General features: G+C 48.3%; 1 protein-coding gene across 1 annotated transcript; it reads left to right on the top strand.

The window, feature by feature from the left end:
- The first annotated feature begins 241 nt into the window (after positions 1–241).
- Positions 242–17,868, top strand: LOC128413336 (deoxyribodipyrimidine photo-lyase-like). The gene is made up of 10 exons (XM_053387371.1): positions 242–469; positions 2,281–2,738; positions 5,713–5,858; positions 8,729–8,911; positions 11,002–11,160; positions 12,477–12,675; positions 14,238–14,390; positions 15,526–15,647; positions 16,900–17,059; positions 17,252–17,868. The coding sequence occupies exons 2-10, from the start codon at positions 2,405–2,407 to the stop codon at positions 17,404–17,406; spliced, it is 1,611 nt and encodes a 536-aa protein (XP_053243346.1). The 5' UTR covers positions 242–469; positions 2,281–2,404; the 3' UTR covers positions 17,407–17,868.
- The last annotated feature ends 1,728 nt before the right edge of the window (positions 17,869–19,596 follow it).

Genomic DNA, 19,596 nt, shown 5'->3' with positions numbered 1-19,596 from the left:
TGGTTGGCCTCTGTTATTCTCTCCTACCAATAGGGAACCTGTGTAAGGTCTATATATGGGCTCTTGGATACCCCATAAGGGAAAAGGGCAATTTTTGTTTACAACAGACCCACCGCTTGGAGAAAAAGCAAGAGAGATTCAGGCGCCCTCCCGCCCCGCCACGTGCTTCAGGCAACAGCGCGTGACGTCAGGGGCCCGCGAGTGTAAAATGTTGCAACGTTCCATCCGCTGGGCGATTCATTCACAAAAGTGAGTCTGCCTCCCCGAGCAGGGAAAGCGAGGCTGCGGCGGCCCCTGGCGGGGTTCCGCTTCCCCGATGCTGGGAGGAGGAGGAGGAGAAGCGGCCGCGGGAGGGGCTTCCCGGAGCCCAGCCCGCCTCTCTCCCCGCCCAGCCTCCGCCGCCGCCGCGTTGTGTAAGCGGGGCCTGGCGCGCCAGCGGAGGAAGCCCACGCGGAGAGCTCGGCGCCCGGTGAGTGCCGGCGAGGGGGGGCGATCGCAGCCCCGGACCGTGCCCCCATCCCTTGGCGCCCTTCCCTGGCCGCACAACATAACTTGTCCTGTTGACACTACTTTGCGGGGCCCTTGTGCGGATGAAGGGGGCAAGGAAGGCTTGTTCTGTTACCCCCCCCAAAAAGTGTGGCCAGGATAATAGGGGCTTAGTATTCTCCCCTTTCTCCCCCAGCCTCAAATCCAGGGAACTCCCCCCACCCCGTCAAACCCTACAGGCCAAAAAAAAAAAAAGACCACTGAGGGAAAATAAAGGAGCAAATGAGGAATTGAAGCATAGCTGTCAACTCTCAGATTTGAAAATAAGGGATCAGCAGCCTCACCTGTCCCGGGGACAGTCTACGGGATATCTAACATTCCCGGATAGCAGCGGGAAGCAGCGGGAAACGGAGCTGGAATAAGGGAATTTCCCGCAAAAAAGGAAAGGTTGACAACTATGAATTGAAGGGGAAAGAGGCAGGGATCAGGAGAGAGAAAAAGGAGGAAAACGGAGGCGCCTTGCAAAGGATGGAGTGATACAAGAGTTAAATCCTTTGTTTCTTCTCCTTTTTCAGAAGCAGTTCCTTAGTCTGGTCCACGGGCCGGACTGCACAAATCATTCGGGTTGCCCTGTTCTCTCTTCCCTCTAATCTACTGGACAGACCTGGTCTAGCTCTGCTCTAGAATCAGCCTGAGCACAGCAGTCCCGTGAAGTGGCTGAATGCCACCTTCACCAAACTGGTGCTCTAAGGTTTGAACGCAGGAGCTGCCTTAAGTGCCCAGCATTGCCCACTCTGACCGGCAGCAACTGTGAAGGTTGTTTCTCTTTTTAAAGCCAGGATTCTGTGTGCAAAACATACATGACCACATAGCTAGCTACCAGCCACCAAAGAGCTTAGACAGGGCTGGATTTAGGGTCGTGTGGTTCCCGAACACAGGGTGCCAAGCTGAGAGGGCACTAAACAATAACATTTCTGTTTTTTGTAATAATGTGAATTTTCAGTCCGCCTGTTAAGAAGATCTATTAAAAGCAACTGTGCCAAAAATAATTATTGTGAAAATAAGGAATATTTAGGGAGGGGGGTGCCAAATCTTCTCCCCGCTCAAGGCACCCTATTTCAAAAGTTCACCTCGGTTTAGAGAACTTCTGGCCTTCCCAATGTTGATGAACTACAACTCCCATCATCCCTACCCTTTGGCCATGCTGGCAGGGGCTGATGGGAGTTGTAGGCAGAAGCTGGGAGGCCGCATGCTGGACAAAACCAGCTTGATTCTTGCCTCTGTGAGGAAGAGGCCAGTAGCCTTGGATGCTAAATGGAGACCCCCCATGCCCAGAGACAGTGTACCTCTGTATAGCAGATACTCGGGACAAACCACAGGGGAGGGCTGTTGATTTCATATCCTGATTCCCCAAAGGTATCTCATTCACTGCGAGGGGGAAGTAAATGGGATTACAGCATCCTGGTACCCTCCAGATGTTCTGGAGTTGTCTCAAATACCTGAAGGGCCAGGTATTTATTTATTTTATTGCTGCATTTCTATCCCACATTTTCTCCCTAGGAGCTCAAGGTGCTTCATGGGGTTCTGAGTTTCCTTTTTCAAATCTCTCTGAGGTGGGTCAGGCTGAGAGGAAACAATCTTCGTGGCCGAGTGGGAATTTGAACCCAGGTCTCTCCCAGGTCGTAGTCCGGCACTCTTAACTGCCACACCAATATGGGCTATAGTTGGAGATGGCTGGAATGGAGGCCCCCATAGCCTGATCCACCAATGATGTTCTTTTGTGCTTGCTTACAGGCTGCTTCTTCCTTCCAGCCTGCTCCCCGGACGGGTCATCGCTTGCGTCTCTCCCCATTCCGGCCCCGCCTGGGTCTTGTGGTTGGTGCGCAACCTCTCTGCGGTCCCCGGGGCGCGGCCAGCCATGTCCCAGAAGAGGAGAAAGCGGAAGCCAGCCGAGTCGAAGCAGGAAGGGGCAGAAGAGGGAGCATTAGTCCCTGATGGCTTGGAGAGCAACGGGAGGTTGGCATCCGGGGCACCGCCTGCTGCTAAGAAGGCGGCTGGGGAAGGGGATGTGGGCAGCAGAGGCTCTGCCGCCCTGGCCGAGGCCGTCAAGCGAGCCCGCCTGGACGCGGCGCCCTCCGTCGCAGAGTTCAAGTACAACAAGAAGCGCGTCCGTCTCATCTCGCAAGATCCCAATCTCAAGGAAGATGCTCGGGGCATCCTCTACTGGATGTCGCGAGATCAGAGAGTGCAAGGTGAGAGCTTGGCCGGTGCTTGGGATCCACAATCTGTCCTGGCTTATTTTTGGGTGGGAAAACCAAACTACAAGAGGTGCATTGATATTTGCAGTAAAATTAGAGCACCAACAGTTCACTACTTGTAGTTGGTTAGACACTGAGGTCCAGCTCCAAGGGCCTTCTGGCGGTTCCCTCCCTGCGAGAAGCGAAGTTACAGGGAACCAGGCAGAGGGCCTTCTCGGTGGTGGCACCCGCCATGTGGAACGCCCTCCCGTCAGATGTCAAGGAAATAAACAACTATCTGACATTTAGAAGCCATCTGAAGGCAGCCCTGTTTAGGGAAGTTTTTAATGTTTGATGCTTTATTGTATTTTTAATATTTCGTTGGAAGCCACCCAGAGCGGCTGGGGAAATCCGGCCAGATGGGTGGGTTACAAATAAATTATTATTATTATTATTATTATTATTATTATTATTATTATTATTATGCAGAGCCTAGGACTTGCCGATCAGAAGGTCGGTGGTTCGAATTCCCGCAACGGGGTGAGCTCCCGTTGCTCGGTCCCTGCTCCTGCCAACCTAGCAGTTCGAAAGCACGTCAAAGTGCAAGTAGATAAATAGGCACCACTCCAGCGGGAAGGGAAACGGCGTTTCCGTGCGCTGCTCTGGCTCGCCAGAAGCGGCTTAGTCATGCTGGCCACATGACCTGGAAGCTGTACGCCGGCTCCCTCGGCCAGTAAAGCGGGATGAGCACCGCAACCCCAGAGTCGGTCACGACTGACCTAATGGTCAGGGGTCCCTTTACCTTTACCTTTACCCCACCCCCAGCCTCCTCTTCCCCTCTGTGTAATTGGTGGGATGGAGTGCCTGGGGGTGAAGGCTGGCAAAACACTGGGAAAAAGCATCCTTGCCATGTATAAAGCAATTGCATTGTGGCAAATTCAGAAGTGCCGTCTCGCTTCCTGATACAGCCACGCCCCTTCTAAGATTATACAACCTTCCCAAGTTACACAATAATTTTATAATTATGCAATTATACATTAATAACCATTATAGGGGTGCATTGCAGTAATTAATTCAGGTCTCTCTGTGTTGCCTTTCGGCTAGATCTAATTTTTTGTGTGGAAACCGGGTCTTTTTTTGGTAAAGTTTGTTTATTTATTTATTTGTTTTGTTTTATAATGTGTATGAAACACAAGAGAACAACAGACTCTCCTTCCTTGGAGGCTTTTCAGCAGAGTTTGGATGGCCGTCTGTCATGGATGCTTTAGCTGAGATTCCTGCCCTGAAGGGGGTTGGACTAGATGACCCTCAGGGTCCCTTCCAACTCTGCAATTCTATGATTCTAACACTGGATGAAAGTAATAAAAAAAAGAAAACTATAAAATAGGCACGTGGGTTAAAATGACCAAGTCGCAAGTATCAGATTATCAGGGGCAGCTGATTCAAGGGAGCCTGGCAGTATTTGCTTTCTGGGTGACTTTCCTATGAAGTTCCCTTGTATGGAGCGGACGTTGCACAGAATTCCTTTGAATCTGAAGCACCCTTCGCTTTCAGTGTTTAGATTGGGAGCATAACTTATGGTCTCTGTGTGTGGTTTGGGAGCCGCACGGTCAGGGGAAAAACAGTGCTGTCCAGGGTTGTAAAGACAGCGGAGAGAATAATTGGGCGCACTCTTCCCACCTTAGATCAAATCTATGCTTCCAGGTGTCATAAGAAAGCTGCAGAGATAGTGCAGGATAGTGCACACCCTGGAAATGATCTCTTTCAGCTTCTGCCTTCTGGAAGAAGGTACAGGGTTATAAAGACTAGGACTAGCCGCCTGAGAAACAGTTCCTATTCAAATGCGATTTTGGTTTTAAACGCAGTGTAAGGTAGTCTCTGCGGGAGTATATTGTATTTAATTATGGGGTATCAGAGTTTTTAGGGGGCTAACCAGGCTGGGATAGCTGGGATAGCAGGCTTGTCGGTTTTTGAATGTCTGATGTAGATTTTTTCAATTTCGTTGTTCTGTATGGGACAATGACAATAGAGATATTGTATTGTATGGTGACTAAAAATATCCCCCATTTATGCTGATTGGGCAGCCCTAGGATGCTGGAGATAGCGACCCTCTGAGACCCTGCTGCAGAAATAGCAACAGGTCTCCAGCCGCCTGGGGAGGAAGGGAATCTGAATTTTTATTTATTTATTTGTTGAATTTATATACCTCCCTATACCTGGAGATCTCAGGGCAGTCCACAAAAAAGATCACAGTACATAAAATCAAAATAAAAACAATAACCCAATAATAACCCCCCCAAAAGAGCCACATTTTAAAAGGGTATAGGGTGTTGATCAGGCCTGCCAAAGGCCTGGTTAAACAGAAAGTTTTTGCCTGGCACCTAAAGATGTACAGTGGACGCTTGGGTTGCGAACGTGATCCGTGCAGGAGGCATGTTCGTAACCCGCAGCGGCACGTCTGTGCACGCGCGGGTTGCGATTCAGCGCTTCTGCACATGCGCAACCGCCAAAACCCAAAAGTAACCCGTTCTGGTACTTCTGGGTTTTGGCACGTCTGTAACCCGAAGAAACGAAACCTGAAGCATCTGTAACCCAAGGTATGATTGTATAATGAAGGTGCCAGACAAACTTCCCTGGGGAGAGCATTCCACAGACGGGGAGCCACTGCAGAGAAGGCCCCGTTCTCGTGCTGCCACCCTCCAGACCTCTTGAGGAGGAGGCACACGAAGGAGGGCCTCAGAAGATGTTCTCAGGGTCTGGGGAGGTTCATAGAGGCGCTCCTTGAGGTATCGTGGTCCTGAGCCACACTGTATACCGCCTGGTGCCCTGCCTTGCCTTCAGAACTGGGGCACTTGCGCCCATCAAACTGGCCCAGAGGTTTGGAGAAGCCCAAACGCTGCATGTCTGTTGCGCCCCCTACACTCCCAGCCGCTGACCATCTGTTGCAGAGCCATTCCTTTAAGCTTTTCCCTGCTCTTTCTCTCCCCAGATAACTGGGCCTTTCTCTATGCCCAGCGACTGGCCCTGAAACAGAAGTTGCCGCTGCATGTCTGCTTCTGCCTGGTGCCCAAGTTCCTGGAGGCTACCATCCGCCATTTCGGCTTCCTGATCAAAGGCCTCAAGGAAGTGGCCGAGGTACCGGCGTTGTGTCGGGAAGATGTTGCATCGGTGCCAGAAGTGGTTGTGGACCCGGGAGAGGTTCTAGTGGGCAAGCCGCCTGCAGCATGAATTTGGGCACAGCAGCCTTGCCACACCAGCTTTTTCCCAAATGCCCATCAACTGCAGACAGCATGCCCTGTGGGCAAGGTTGATGGGAGTCTTTGTCCAAAATATCCTGAGGGCACCAGGGTGCGGCCAGCTGTCATAGATAAGTCATTTGCAGCTGCGTGCCGGATGCTGTAAATAGTAACCAAACAATTAAACCCCTGTGTTGCAAACAATTATCAGTAATATCCAAGGGAACACGATGACCAAGTACAACAATCTAATATCATAACTTTATGACCACTGCTCCATAGATATTGTTGTTATACAATTCCATTCATCATGTTGTTGTTGTTGTTTAGTCATTTAGTCGTGTCCGCCTCTTCGTGACCCCCTGGACCAGAGCACGCCAGGCACTCCTGTCTTCCACTGCCTCCCGCAGTTTGGTCAAACTCATGCTGGTAGCTTCAAGAACACTGTCCCACCATCTCGTCCTCTGTCGTCCCCTTCTCCTTGTGCCCTCCATCTTTCCCAACATCAGGGTCTTTTCCAGGGAGTCTTCTCTTCTCATGAGGTGGCCAAAGTCTTGGAGCCTCAGCTTCAGGATCTGTCCTTCCAGTGAGCACTCAGGGCTGATTTCCTTCAGAATGGAGAGGTTTGATCTTCTTGCAGTCCATGGGACTCTCAAGAGTCTCCTCCAGCACCAGAATTCAAAAGCATCCATTCTTCGGCGATCAGCCTTCTTTATGGTCCAGCTCTTACTTCCATACATCACTACTGGGAAAACCAGAGCTTTAACTATACATTCACCATATAGATGGGTTTATGAAGCATTTCTGTATCCTGCTGTGCTAAAGAAGAATTCTATGAAACAGTGGGTATATCCGGAATCACTGTTCACTACGTCTGTTTGCGGACCATTTCGGCAGCATTGGACGTCATAAAACAAAGCTTTACTGTTTTCATCAGATAAGAATCTGACCCGTTGCTTTTTTCAGAGACTTGCATAGTCTACAAAGACTTCCAGAGACTTACGTTTTCAGGAGAATCCATCAAGAGTGCACATTTTGTGACTTTCAGAGATTTATAAGATTTCTGTTTATTTGGTTTTTCATATTGTTCAATGTTCCGTATAGATTATATAAAGAGTTTATATTGATATTGCATTGTTGTACTTGGTCATGGTGTTGCCTTGGATATTACTGGATGCTGTAAATAGCCTGCGAGCCCAAAGCAGCTGTAGGCAGAGGAGTCTTCCCACAACAGCTCTGCATGATTAACTGCTCTGGCCTTTCCTCTTGGGTCTCTGCGTCAGCTGGGGCTGGATTGTTCACTTACCCGGCAGAGCAACCCATTCTCCAAAGAAAATTGATTTTTGGGTCAACGAAAGAGGCAGCACTCTGGGCTTTCCTCTTTCCACTCGAGGGGAGTGCTCAGAACAGAGACTTGTGCAGAAGCACAAGGGTAGGACTCCTCTCACAGCAGAAATATTTCTGTGCTCTTATTCTTTTGCACGCTAAGTCAGCCTTTTGGTGGGTGTTGGTGAAGTGTGCCAACTTCACTTTTTTGATGGGGCAGGGGGGATGACTTACCCGTATTTTTCGCTCTATAACACGCACCCGACCATAACACGCATATAGTTTTTAGAGGAGGAAAATCCGTAGGCATGCCACCCGTAGGCATTTCCTCCATAACACGCACAGACATTTCCCCTTACTTTCTAGGAGGGAAAAAGTGAGTGTTATGGTGCAAAAAATACGGTACACTTTCTGTCTGGGTAACCTAGGAGAGCTTTGGAAAAGCTGGGATTTTATTCGGGGGATGTGGGTAGCACTCGGGGGACGTGGGTTAAACCACAGAGCCTAGGACTTGCCAATCAGAAGGTCGGCAGTTCGAATCCCCGCAACAGGGTGAGCTCCCGTTCCTCAGTCCCTGCTCCTGCCAACCTAGCAGTTCGAAAGCACGTCAAAGTGCAAGCAGATAAATAGGTACTGCTCTGGCGGGAAGGTAAACGGCTTTTCCTTGCGCTGCTCTGGTTCGCCAGAAGTGGCTTAGTCCTGCTGGCCACATGACCCAGAAGCTGTATGCCGGCTCCCTCAGCCAGTAAAGCGAGATGAGCGCCGCAACCCCAGAGTCGGCCACGACTGGACCTAATGGTCAGGGGTCCCTTTACCTTTACTTGTGTTACCGGGCCGGTGCATGACTGTGGCAGTGCGACAGGCTTAAAAGAAACAATTGGTACCTGAATAGTTGCACTCATAGCCAAGATAGTCATGACACAGGCTTGTATGTATGCGTGCAACTAAAAATCTGTACCTGCTAGAACTTTGTTCCTTTTTGATAGACACATAGCTCAGTGGAAGGACATGTGCTTGGGATGCAGAAGGTCCCAGATACAAAGCCTGGTATCTCCAGGTAGAGTTGGGAATGACCCGTTTGAAAACCTAGAGAGTCACTGCCAGTCAGTGTTGACAATACTCAATGAGAGAGACCACTGGTCTAGTATAAGGCAGCTTATAATGTAACCAGCTTCCTATTCAAATTCACGCTTCGTTCAAAACAATGAGGACTACAAACTTGTATCTTTTAGATACTCAGTGGGGGAGCACATGCAGAAGGTTCCAGGCTCAGCCCCTGGCCTCTCCAGGTAGGCCCAGGACGTGTCACCTGCCTGAAACCTTGGAGAGCTGCTGCCAGCCAGTGTGGTATATACTGAGCTAGACTCACCGGTAGTCTATGAGTCGATATCACAAGCTTCCTGTGTGACCAAATATTCTCTGCTTCCTTTTCATGTCTCCTAGGAGTGCAAGGAACTAAGCATCCCGTTCCACCTGCTCATAGGCTTCGCAAAGGACGTGCTGCCTCCCTTTGTGACGACCCACGGCATTGGCGGGGTGGTGACGGACTTTGCCCCCCTCCGCGTCCCCATGCAGTGGGTGCAAGATGTCCAGGCGAGGCTGCCACCTGATGTGCCCTTTGTCCAGGTAGGGAGGCCTGGAGTCTGGCATCTGGGGTGTGATCTGGGCAGAGCTGTGGGGCAGTGGGGCGTATCTCCATGGTGACATGGATGTTGTGCTTCCAAGGAGCATTCCACCATCTTGCCTGGATTCCTGAGTTCATAACCTCCGTCACGTTCACTGAATCTGACAAAGGAAGCTTAATATAGTCATACCTTGGGTTACAGACACTTCAGGTTGCATTTTTTCGGGTTACGGACCGTCAAAACCCAGAAGTACCAGAACGGGTTACTTCCGGGTTTCGGCAGTCGCGCATGCACAGAAGCACTACATTGCTCTTTGCACATGCGCAGAAATGCCGAATCGCGACCCATGCGTACGCAGACGTGCTGCTGCGGTTTGCAGGCGCTGTGGGTTGCAAATGTGCATCCCGCACAGATCATGTTCGCAACCTGAGCATCCACTGTCATAATAATACCTTTATTGTCAATGTACAACCTGTGTACAATGAAATTAACCGAGCCTAACCGAGCCTGCCTCCCAGCCCACCCAAACATTCAATTTCATTGCACTCTGTGTGCTTATCACACAGCACACCACCTCACAAGTCAGTTGCGCTATGTTATTTTCCATTCAACAGCCTAACAGCCCACGGATAGAAGCTATTTTTTAGCCTGTTGGTATGGCTGATTATACTTCTATATCTCCTGCCCAAGGGTAGAAGATTAAAAAGGTTCTGGCCGGGGTGTGAGTCATCCCTGAGAATTTTTCTCGCTCTCCTAAGGCAACGATCCCTTGCGATGTCATCTAGCGGACTCAAGGAACAGCCCATGATATCATGTGCTGTGTTCACCACCCTCTGTAGAGACTTTCTGTCAGGCCAGCATACCACGCTGTGATACAATATGAAAGGACACTTTCTATTGTGGACCGTCAAAGGAGTTCATCAGTTGTTGTTTAACATTATTCTTTCGTAAGACCCTGAGGAAATAGTATCTTTGTTGGGCCTTTCTGATCACCTGAGTTTTGTTGATTTTCCAAATGAAGTCCTCACTAAGGTAAATTCCCAGGAATTTTCTCCACACAACGCCCCCAATATACAATGGGGCAGGTTCCCCTCTCTTCCTCCGAAAGTCCAGCACCATTTCCTTTGTCTTACTAATATTTAGGTGCAAGTTACTCTCTAAGCACCATGTAGATACTTTTTGAACCTCCCCCCTGTACGCTGTTTCATCTCCGCCTGCAATTAGACCCATTATGGTGGTATCATCTGCAAACTTAATAATTACTGTGGATGGAGATGATATGCAGTCATATGTGTACAATGAGTACAGGTAGGGACTTAGCACACATCCCTGTGGGGTGCCAGTACTAAGCTTCAGGAAGGTAGATGTAACAGTCCCAATCCTCACTGTTTGTGTCCGATCCCTCAAAAAGTCTTTATTCCAGTCACAGATTGTAGAAGCAGCAGCTTCATCCCAGAAAAGCTGATGCCACAATTAATTGGTGGCTGTTAAGAGAAGTTATGGACCAACAGCATCTAGAGGGCACCAGATTGGCAAGGGCTGCTGTAGAAGTCCCTAGGATCCTTCTTTCCCCTGTCTCTACACGTTAACACAAAGGTCTCGCTATTCAGATACAATGCATTCTCAGGAAATCATTTGTTAGGCAGATGTTTGCATAATGAGTCAATCGTTTCCATTGATTCCTATGGGGAAATTTCTAATCCGTTCCGAACCACGGAATTTTACCCCCAAATGACAAGAAAACCCAGGAAAACCCTCTGAAACTTTGCAAAAGGCAAATAAAGAAGGAAAACGCTGTCTTATTTGTCTGATCTCTCCAGCTCCCTCCCTCCCTCCCATCATGGTTTTTGGCAAAATGGCTGCCATGAAGCAGGAAAACACAAAAAGTAAGGTTTGTTCAAGGCTGCTAATTCGTTTACAGCACTACATGCAGGTCTGGCTGTTTGGATATCTGAATCTGTGGTGTACATAGCAATTCTAGGAGGCTTGGGTATTAATCCCTTGGGTTTGGATAAGTGAATTTTTGTATAGTGAGTGTTAGGATAGTGGGAGCTGTGTGCAATTGCAGTTTCTCTTGCTTTGCTTCTCCAGGTCGATGCTCACAACATTGTGCCCTGCTGGGTGGCCTCCGACAAGCAGGAGTACGGGGCCAGAACTATCCGCCGGAAAATCCATGACCGGCTAGCTGAGTTTCTCACCGAATTCCCACCTGTCATCAGGCACCCTTATCCCACAGAGTTCCAAGCAGAGGTAGCAGTTGATATTGGGAGCAGGGATCTGGGTTGTTTTTTGTGTTTTGTTTTTTTGACATTTGTAATTATTGGCAAACTGCTGCAGACATTCCAGCTGGTCTCCCTTAGCCCTTCACTGCAGCTGGGGCAAACTTGGGACAGAAAAGCTGTGGAAAGTCTGTAGCTCAGCAGTAGAGCATCTGTTTTGCATGCAGAGGGTGCCAGATTCAAATCCAGTCATCTCCAGGAAGCACTGAGAGAGACACCCTGTCTGAAACCCTGGAGAGCTGCTGGCAGTCAGTAAGGACAGTAGCAAGCTATATGGACCAATGGTCTGACTCGGGGTAAGGGAGCATCCTATGGTGTAAGGGACCCAGCGTGGTGTAGTGGTTAAAAGCGGTGGACTCGTAATCTGGTGAACCGGGTTCGCTTCCCCGCTCCTCCACATGTGGCTGCTGGGTGACCTTGGGCCAGTCACACTTCTCTGAAGTCTCTCAGCCTCACAGAGTGTTTGTTGTGGGGGAGAAAGGGAAAGGAGATTGTTAGCTGCTTTGAGACTCCTTAAGGGGAGTGAAAGGCGGGATATCTAGTCCAAACTCCCCCTCCTCCTCCTCCTCTTCTTCTTCTTCTTCTTCTTCTTCTTCTTCTTCTTCTTCTTCTATGCTCCTTTGACATTTACAGAAGGCCACAGGTATGCAGTACTCACCCCACAAATGCGTATTTATTTTTTACCATCTGTATTTTAATAGATTTGCTTTTATGTTGTTTTAACCCTGTTGAAGTTTAATTGCATACTAACTATTGTCTTGTATATATGTTTAGCTTTCTTGCATTTTTATAAGCTGCCTCGAGTCCTGGGGAAAAAGAGGCGCCAGAGCTCATCAATGGACTTCTCCCTTGTTCTCTTAGAATAGCAAAAAAAGCCCTGAATAATAGTATGTATTATTTTTATTCCATAAAATTTACGCGCTGCTTGATTGTTAAAAATCAATCAATCAATCAATCAATCCTCAAAGCAGTTTACAAAAGAACTATAAAATTATAGGCAACAACAGTTAAAAACTATTTAAAATATTCAAAGGATTAAAATCAGCAGTAAACTCTATGTGTTTGGGTAAGCCTGTCTGGTCATTTTTTTGTAGACTGCTTTGAGGCCTATAAAATTAAAGCGGTGCATGAATTTAAGAAATGAAATAAAAATAAGATAAATGAAAAGCTGAATGATGCCCATGCTCCCGTGAGCTCTGGGATGTTAAGTATTGCTGGAACGTCCCTTGCCTGGAGAGCTCCTCCTTGCTTCCGGCTTTCACCCCTGTTCCTCCTCTGACTCTGCAGCCTGTCGACTGGGACGCCTGCTATGCCAGCCTGCAAGTCGACCGCTCCGTGAAGGAGGTGACCTGGGCGCAGCCAGGGACAGCTGCCGGCCTGGCGGTGCTGGAAGAGTTCATCAAGGACCGCCTGAAGTTCTTTGGCACAGACAGGAACAATCCCAACCGGGCAGCTCTGAGCAACCTCTCGCCCTGGTTCCACTTTGGTGAGTGGGGAGCTGGTCCTCTGCAAGGCCTGGGTCAAACCCTTGGGGGGGTTCGGGGTGGCCAAAGCCTGGGTGGGTTGCAGATCAGCTGTCCGCTCTGCCCAAAAAGTTTAGGGTTGGTAGCAGCCTTTAGAAGAAGCAGCGGCATCTGAAACAGATCTCCCTTGGTATTAGAAATTGTGCTGAGACGTGAGGAACAGAGGAGGACTCCAAAACTATTTAGGGTTGTGGCCTTCTAGATGTTTTGATTACTGCAGTGCGCTCCATGTGGGGCTACCCTTGGGGGATGATACGGAGGCTGCTAGGTTGGCTGTGGGGCAAACCACCAGCAGCATATAACACCTTGCTTGCTAGATCTGCTCTGGCTACCAGTTTGCTACAGGGCAAATTCAAGGTTTGGGTACCAACATCTGTGGCCCTGTTGCCCTGGTTTGCTGACCCAAAGGAGGGAGTATTGTGGGAGTATTTGGGAGCAGGGGTACCAAAGAAGGATGTCAAAGATGCCAGAGTGATCCGTTAGAGCAAGCCAGCCTGCCCGTTCTCCCAGCCTTTGCAGACATAGAACGGACACGGTAGCAAGGAGATGGCTTGTCCGTACCCAAGGAAACCTTCATCCATTCTTTATACAGCATACGTCCCTTTGGCCATGCCTTCCCATCGCTTCACCTGTCCATATGAGGGCACAGGTGGCAGGTACCCAAATCTTACAGATAATTCTCCTTTCTGGGCTCAGAGCCCAGCACCTCAAACCCCACAGTTAAGGAGAACTTTAAAAGCAAGCCAATTAGCTTATATCAATGCACATGAATATAAGCATATATGTTAATGGGTTGAATGGTAAAATCAAAAGAAATAAGATTGAATGTATTTTGAAGAAACAAAAATGGGATGTGATCTGTTTACAGGAAACTCATGTAACACGAAAACATAGGAAGATCTTAGTAAACAAACGGTTGGGACAAGAATTTATAGCTTCAGATTGTAAAAAGAAAAGAGGGGTGCTGATCTATGCGAACACTAAACTACAGGCAAAACAACTGTTTAAAGATGATGAAGGAAGGACATGAATATAAGCATATATGAGCTCCTTGTTACAACTACCAATTAATAGTGGCATTATCTTGACTACAAAGATGGCAATTGTACAGCTCAAGACCAGGTTACTTGAGAGAGACCCCTTAGGCACCTAGTAGATAATAAATATAATAATAATAAATCTATTTATACCCCACCCATCTGGCTGGGTTTCCCCAGCCACTCTGGGCGGCTCCCAACAGAATATTAAAAACACAATAAAACATCAAGCATTAAAAACTTCCCTAAACAGGGCTGCCTTCAGATGTCTTCTAAAAGTCAGATAGTTGTTTATTTCCTTGGCATTTGATGGGAGGGCGTTCCACAGGGTGGGTGCCACTACTGAGAAGGCCCTCTGCCTGGTTCCCTGCAACCTCACTTTTCGCAGGGAGGGAACCCCCAGAAGATTGCTGTGGCCTGCAGCAGAGTCTCTCTTGCAAGTTCCAAAGATCTCAGAAGCCCACTGAACAGCAACTGTCATCCCACAGGTCAGATCTCTGTCCAGAGAGCAATCCTGGAGGTTCGCAAGCTCCGTAGCCGGTACAAGGAATCGGCGGAAGCCTTCATTGAAGAGGCCGTGGTGCGGAGGGAGCTGGCGGACAATTTCTGCTACTACAACCCGAACTATGACAAGGTGGAAGGTAAATGGGCTCACCTGTTTCGCCTTTCTCTGCTCTGCAAAGACACCTCTTCTGCGACGCTTGCCTTTATGTGTGATATGATAATGCAGGGACACAGGTGGCGCTGTGGTCTAAACCACTGAGCCTCTTGGGCTTGCTGATCAGAAGGTCGGCGGTTTGAATCCCTGCAATGGGGTGAGCTCCCGTTGCTCTGTCCCAGCTTCTGCCAGTTCAAAAGCACGTCAGTGCAAGTAGATAAATAGGTACCGCTGCGGTGGGAAGGTAAACAGCGTTTCCGTGTGCTCTGGCTTCCATCACGGTGTCCCATTGCACCAGAAGCGGTTTAGTGCTGCTGGCCACATGACCCGGAAAGCTGTTTGTGGACAAACGCCAGCTCCCTTGGCCTGAAAGCAAGATGAGCGCCGCAACCCCATAGTCGCCTTTGACTGGACTTAACCATCCAGGGGTTCTTCACCTTTTTACCAGTATGGTGTAGTGGTTAAGAGCGGTAGTCTCGTAATCTGGGGAACCGGGTTTGCGTCTCCGCTCCTCCACATGCAGCTGCTGGGTGACTTTGGGCCAGTCACACTTCTCTGAAGTCTCTCAGCCTCACTCACCTCACAGAGTGTTTGTTGTGGGGGAGGAAGGGAAAGGAGAATGTTAGCTGCTTTCAGACTCCTTTGGGTAGTGATAAAGCGGGATATCAAATCCAAACTCTTCTTCTTTATGATAATGCTGCATTTTAATAGGGCTCAATTACTTTTTAACCATAAGAGTCATGGGTGGCGCTGTGGGTTAAACCACAGAGCCTAGGACTTGCTGATCAGAAGGTCGGTGGTTTGAATCCCCACAACGGGGTGAGCTCCCATTGCTCGGTCCCTGCTCCTGCCCACCCAGCAGTTTGAAAGCACGTCAAAGTGCAAGTAGATAAATAGGTACCGCTCTGGCGAGAAGGTAAACAGCGTTTCTGTGTGCTGCTCTGGTTCGCCAGAAGCGGCTTAGTCCTGCTGGCCACATGACCCGGAAGCTGTACGCCGGCTCCCTCGGCCAATAAAGCGAGATGACCCCAGAGTCGTTCACGACTGGACCTAATGGTCAGGGGTCCCCTAACCTTTACTTTTTAACCATAATCTTTTATGCCTTATACCATTCAAAGGGGCTTATGACTGGGCCAAGACTACGCTGAAGCTGCACGCCAAAGACAAGCGATCTCACCTGTACAAACTGGAAGAGCTGGAGGCAGGAAAGACACACGACCCTCTCTGGAATGCTGCACAGGTAAACCTAAGCTCCAAAGGTGTGTGAGGACCTGGCTTTGGATGGGCATGTGCTGGCTTCTGAGCACGTGTCTGTCACGTGCTTGGAGATCTGCATCTCCCTCTCCAATAATGCTAAAACTTTTTGGAGGAGCAGCTCAATCGGAATGGAAAAGTTACACCCTACCTTGTTAAGTGGTACAAATCTCAGCTACTGGATGTTGTGATGGCCGCTGGATTAGATGGCTTTAAAGGGGGATTAGGGGTGGAAATTCCCAGGTGTCAAAAAAGTTATTTATGTGTGCCACTACTGTGGCCTGTGTTTCGTTAGCTCCAAAATGGAAAACGAGCGAGGTCCCAAGTAAAGAAGAATGGAAACTTACAGTAAGTTGACAGAATATGCGCAGCTTGCAGATTTTACACACAGAATAAGAGAACAAGAAGAACATACGTTTAGAGAAGATTGGAAAACGTTTATTGAATATATGGGAAATAATTGTGTACACTTGAAAACGTTGGCAGCATTAATATAAATTCAGCAGTGTAAATAAGTTTTGACGGGTGTAATAATGGAATACTGAATGGTTTAGTTTTTGTAAAATATGCAGGGATTTATGATATGTAAAATGAACCATGGAAAGAGAAGAAGGGAAGTCATTGATATTTTAAGGATGTTTAAATGAGTATTTTAAATTCTGTAACAGAAAATTTAATAAAAAACTATATATAAAAAAATTAAAATGGGGATTAGAAAAATGTCTGTTTAACCATACTAACTAAATGGGGAGCCTCCATGTTCAGTGGCAGCCTACCTTCTGAAGGGCCGTTTCTGAATGTGTACAGTTGTTTTTATTTCCTGCTTGTGGGGTTAAGAGCATAGGGCCCCACTCCATCCCTGTGACTGTCATTAGTTTTAACTCTTTTTGATTCTGAATTTAAAACTGTTGTAACCCACTCTGGTGGGAACTGCTGTTGAAGGGTGTGTGAACAATAGTGATGGCCAACCAGCTGCCCCTATGGGACACCCATAAAGCCCCCCCTTTACTTGCCTTTTATCTAAACCAGTGCACCCCCATTTTTCGGGCCACCACCCCTTTGGTTCCATAAACACATCCCCAGCCACTCTGGGCGGCTTCCAAGAACACACCAACACATCAAAAGCTTCCTGATACAGGAAGTCATATGATGGTTGATCTCTTTGACGTCTGATGGGATGGCACATCCCAAGGAGGCCTCATCCATAGCTCATCCACCTTTCCATCCCTCTGCTTCAGCTCCAGATGGTTCATGAAGGGAAGATGCACGGCTTCCTGAGGATGTATTGGGCCAAGAAAATATTGGAGTGGACCACTTCGCCAGAAGAGGCCCTGAAATTCTCCATCTACCTTAATGACCGCTATGAACTGGATGGCCGGGACCCCAGTGGATACGTAGGTCAGTCATGGGAAGAGGCTGGGTGGTTGTATCATAGAGTCATAGGGTTGCAGTGGGCCCCAAGAGCCAATCTAGTCCAACCCCCTGCGGAGCTGGAAACACCAGACCTGTGTCTGTGTCTGTTTCTGCAGAGAAAGGAGGGAGGAAGAATGCAAAAGCAGAGACCCGTTTGTTCTTTTTTCCTCCCATCAGGCTGCATGTGGTCTATCTGTGGGATCCACGACCAAGGCTGGGCAGAGCGGGCTGTGTTTGGCAAGATCCGCTACATGAACTATGCTGGCTGCAAGAGGAAGTTTGACGTGGACCAGTTTGAGCGCAAGTACAGCCCTCAAAAGTTCTCCAAGTAATCCTCAAGTGGCTGAAGGGCAAGGCTTGACGTTGCCTTTTTCACAGCGGCTGAGGCCAGCCTAACGTTACACAACGGCTGTAGTGCAAAAAGGCAGCTTTTGCTCACCCTTTTAAGATGGTGCAGAACAAGCAGCGACAGTAGGTCAAGCTGCGTTCCTGAAGCCCCGCTCTCTACCTGCTATGCAATCCTAAAGCCGCGTGCCACACAGCAGACAGGTTTTGACAATGTTTCTGCATGGCAGAATGGTGGGCGGTAGCAGGAGGAGATGGCAGCCCAGCAAAGCCACAGAGCCTGGAACCTACGAATGAGGAGGCGTTTCACGTTCGACGAAAACAGAGACCGCAAAAGCAGCATGCTTATTAGTGTAGTTTATTATGGACAGCATTTCTGTGGTTAACAGCAGGTGGATATCTGGTTTCTACTCCACCGTTAACTCTTTATAAAGAACTTTCACATACCATTTACAATATGGACAGCAGTCATTCTGCAAAACCGTGGGCATACCAGAAATCGATCACAGCTTCATCAGGGTTGGCCATTTGGCTTCCAAACCATTCCACTGTGCATTACATTCTCCCTTTGTGTGCTTTCCAGGCATTGCAGAAAGGAGACTGCACAATTATCACGTAAAGGGGGAAAAACCCCCACAACCTACCACCCCCCTTTTGGAACTTAGATCAGTGCATCTAGAACAGCTTTTGCCAACCGGTGCCTTCAAGATGTTTTGAGCTATTCTTTCCTCATCAGCCACCAGGCAGCAGAACTGCACCACCCATGGCTGATGGCAATTGTAGCCCCATAGCTAGAAGGAGAGCACCAGGATGGCAAAAGTCTGTCCTGGAAAATAGCTTTTTTAAAGAGGGCCTTACTGACAAACACAAGAAATGTCATCAACAGAAGTGCTGACAAATATATATATATATAAACCCACAAAATTTCTTCTTAACTGTAAAGGATTGCAGTGTGGATTTACAATCTTTTGAGACTGTTCATGACACAAGGTTGAGGGCTTGCTCACCTTCGTTTGACGATGGTCACATTTAAAATAAGAAAAATACACTTAGCCAGGCTGCCACCGTTTGAGAGAGGAAAAAAATCACCAGGATTCCAAATGACTTTTCTGTTCATGGCACATTTGGGGGCAAATAGCCAGGAGGGTGTGATATTCAATAGAGAAGACAAATGTCCAGTGGCTGGGTGGGCACTGATCTGGATTGGACGTGTATTTCAGATTGGAGCCCTAAAAAGTTAAGCACATGATTAGCAGCAAGTGTAGTTGGGCCCTGGAATAAGTAAAAACAATTTTTGAAAGGCAGGGGGGATAGCAAGGGGGAGCTCCAATCCATAAAACAGAGCCATGTAATGTTTTTTGGCAGTCAAGGGAGCTGATGTATGTAATCAAGATAAAAGATGTTGTTCTTCAACAGTTATCTATGAGAGAGGCTCTTAACTGAAGCAAGTGAGGGCTTCAGAATGCATGAAATACTCTATGCTGCTGCAAACCTGTCGCTATTGTTTTTTTAAAGATCAGAAATTATTTGGGAAGCGCTTTCTGTAGAGTTCTGATAGTAACAGGCTACTGTAGGAATTGTGAAGGCACAGGAAATGGGAGGAGTGGTCCCGCAGTTTTCTTTGAGACACAGCAAACCCTGTCTTTGGGGGTGGGGTGAGGTGGATGGACCGCCCCACTGCCACCTAACACCAATAACCCTCTTGCGATAATAACCAACCCACAAACACCCAAGGCGTTCAGTCAACAGGGTGCTTGTGGTGTGCCCCCATCTCCATCTCGCAAGCATCCACCCTGCTGAGTTAACCTGTGTTCTCGGCTCCTTGCTGCTTTGCTTCAGCTGGTTCAATCGCTCGTATTCCAGACTGCTAGTTCACCAAACCACCAACTTTTTCTGAACATACCTGAAGTCAATTATTTCAACATTTCCTTTATAAATTATGGACATGGGCATACTCTGAGCAAACTACACGTGGAGCTAAAAAAACAACACAGAGATATTTCAGCCTTGCCAAAAGCAGCAGCAAAAGGCTGAGGCTCTAAGCCGGGGGGCATAAAAAGAGTGCCACTGAATTAAGCAAGTGGAAGCCACAGAGCAACACCTTCCAAGGCCGTGTCTGAGCAGAAGTGGGCAACTTCCTGTTCTTAGAAAAAGCAGATAGAAGGTAGTCTACCTTT

Source organism: Podarcis raffonei, chromosome 5, assembly GCF_027172205.1.
Source record: "Podarcis raffonei isolate rPodRaf1 chromosome 5, rPodRaf1.pri, whole genome shotgun sequence".
NCBI lineage: Eukaryota > Metazoa > Chordata > Lepidosauria > Squamata > Lacertidae > Podarcis > Podarcis raffonei.
The sequence above is the reverse complement of the archived record's forward strand: the minus strand, read 5'-3'. Positions and strand labels throughout refer to the sequence as shown.

Bases quoted from the DNA above. Each gene is read 5' to 3' on its own strand.
- LOC128413336 (XM_053387371.1), top strand. From the start codon at position 2,405: ATGTCCCAGAAGAGGAGAAAGCGGAAGCCAGCCGAGTCGAAGCAGGAA. The intron at 5,859-8,728 runs GTACCGGCGTTG...CATGTCTCCTAG, and splicing joins GCCTCAAGGAAGTGGCCGAG to GAGTGCAAGGAACTAAGCAT. The intron at 17,060-17,251 runs GTCAGTCATGGG...TCCTCCCATCAG, and splicing joins GGACCCCAGTGGATACGTAG to GCTGCATGTGGTCTATCTGT.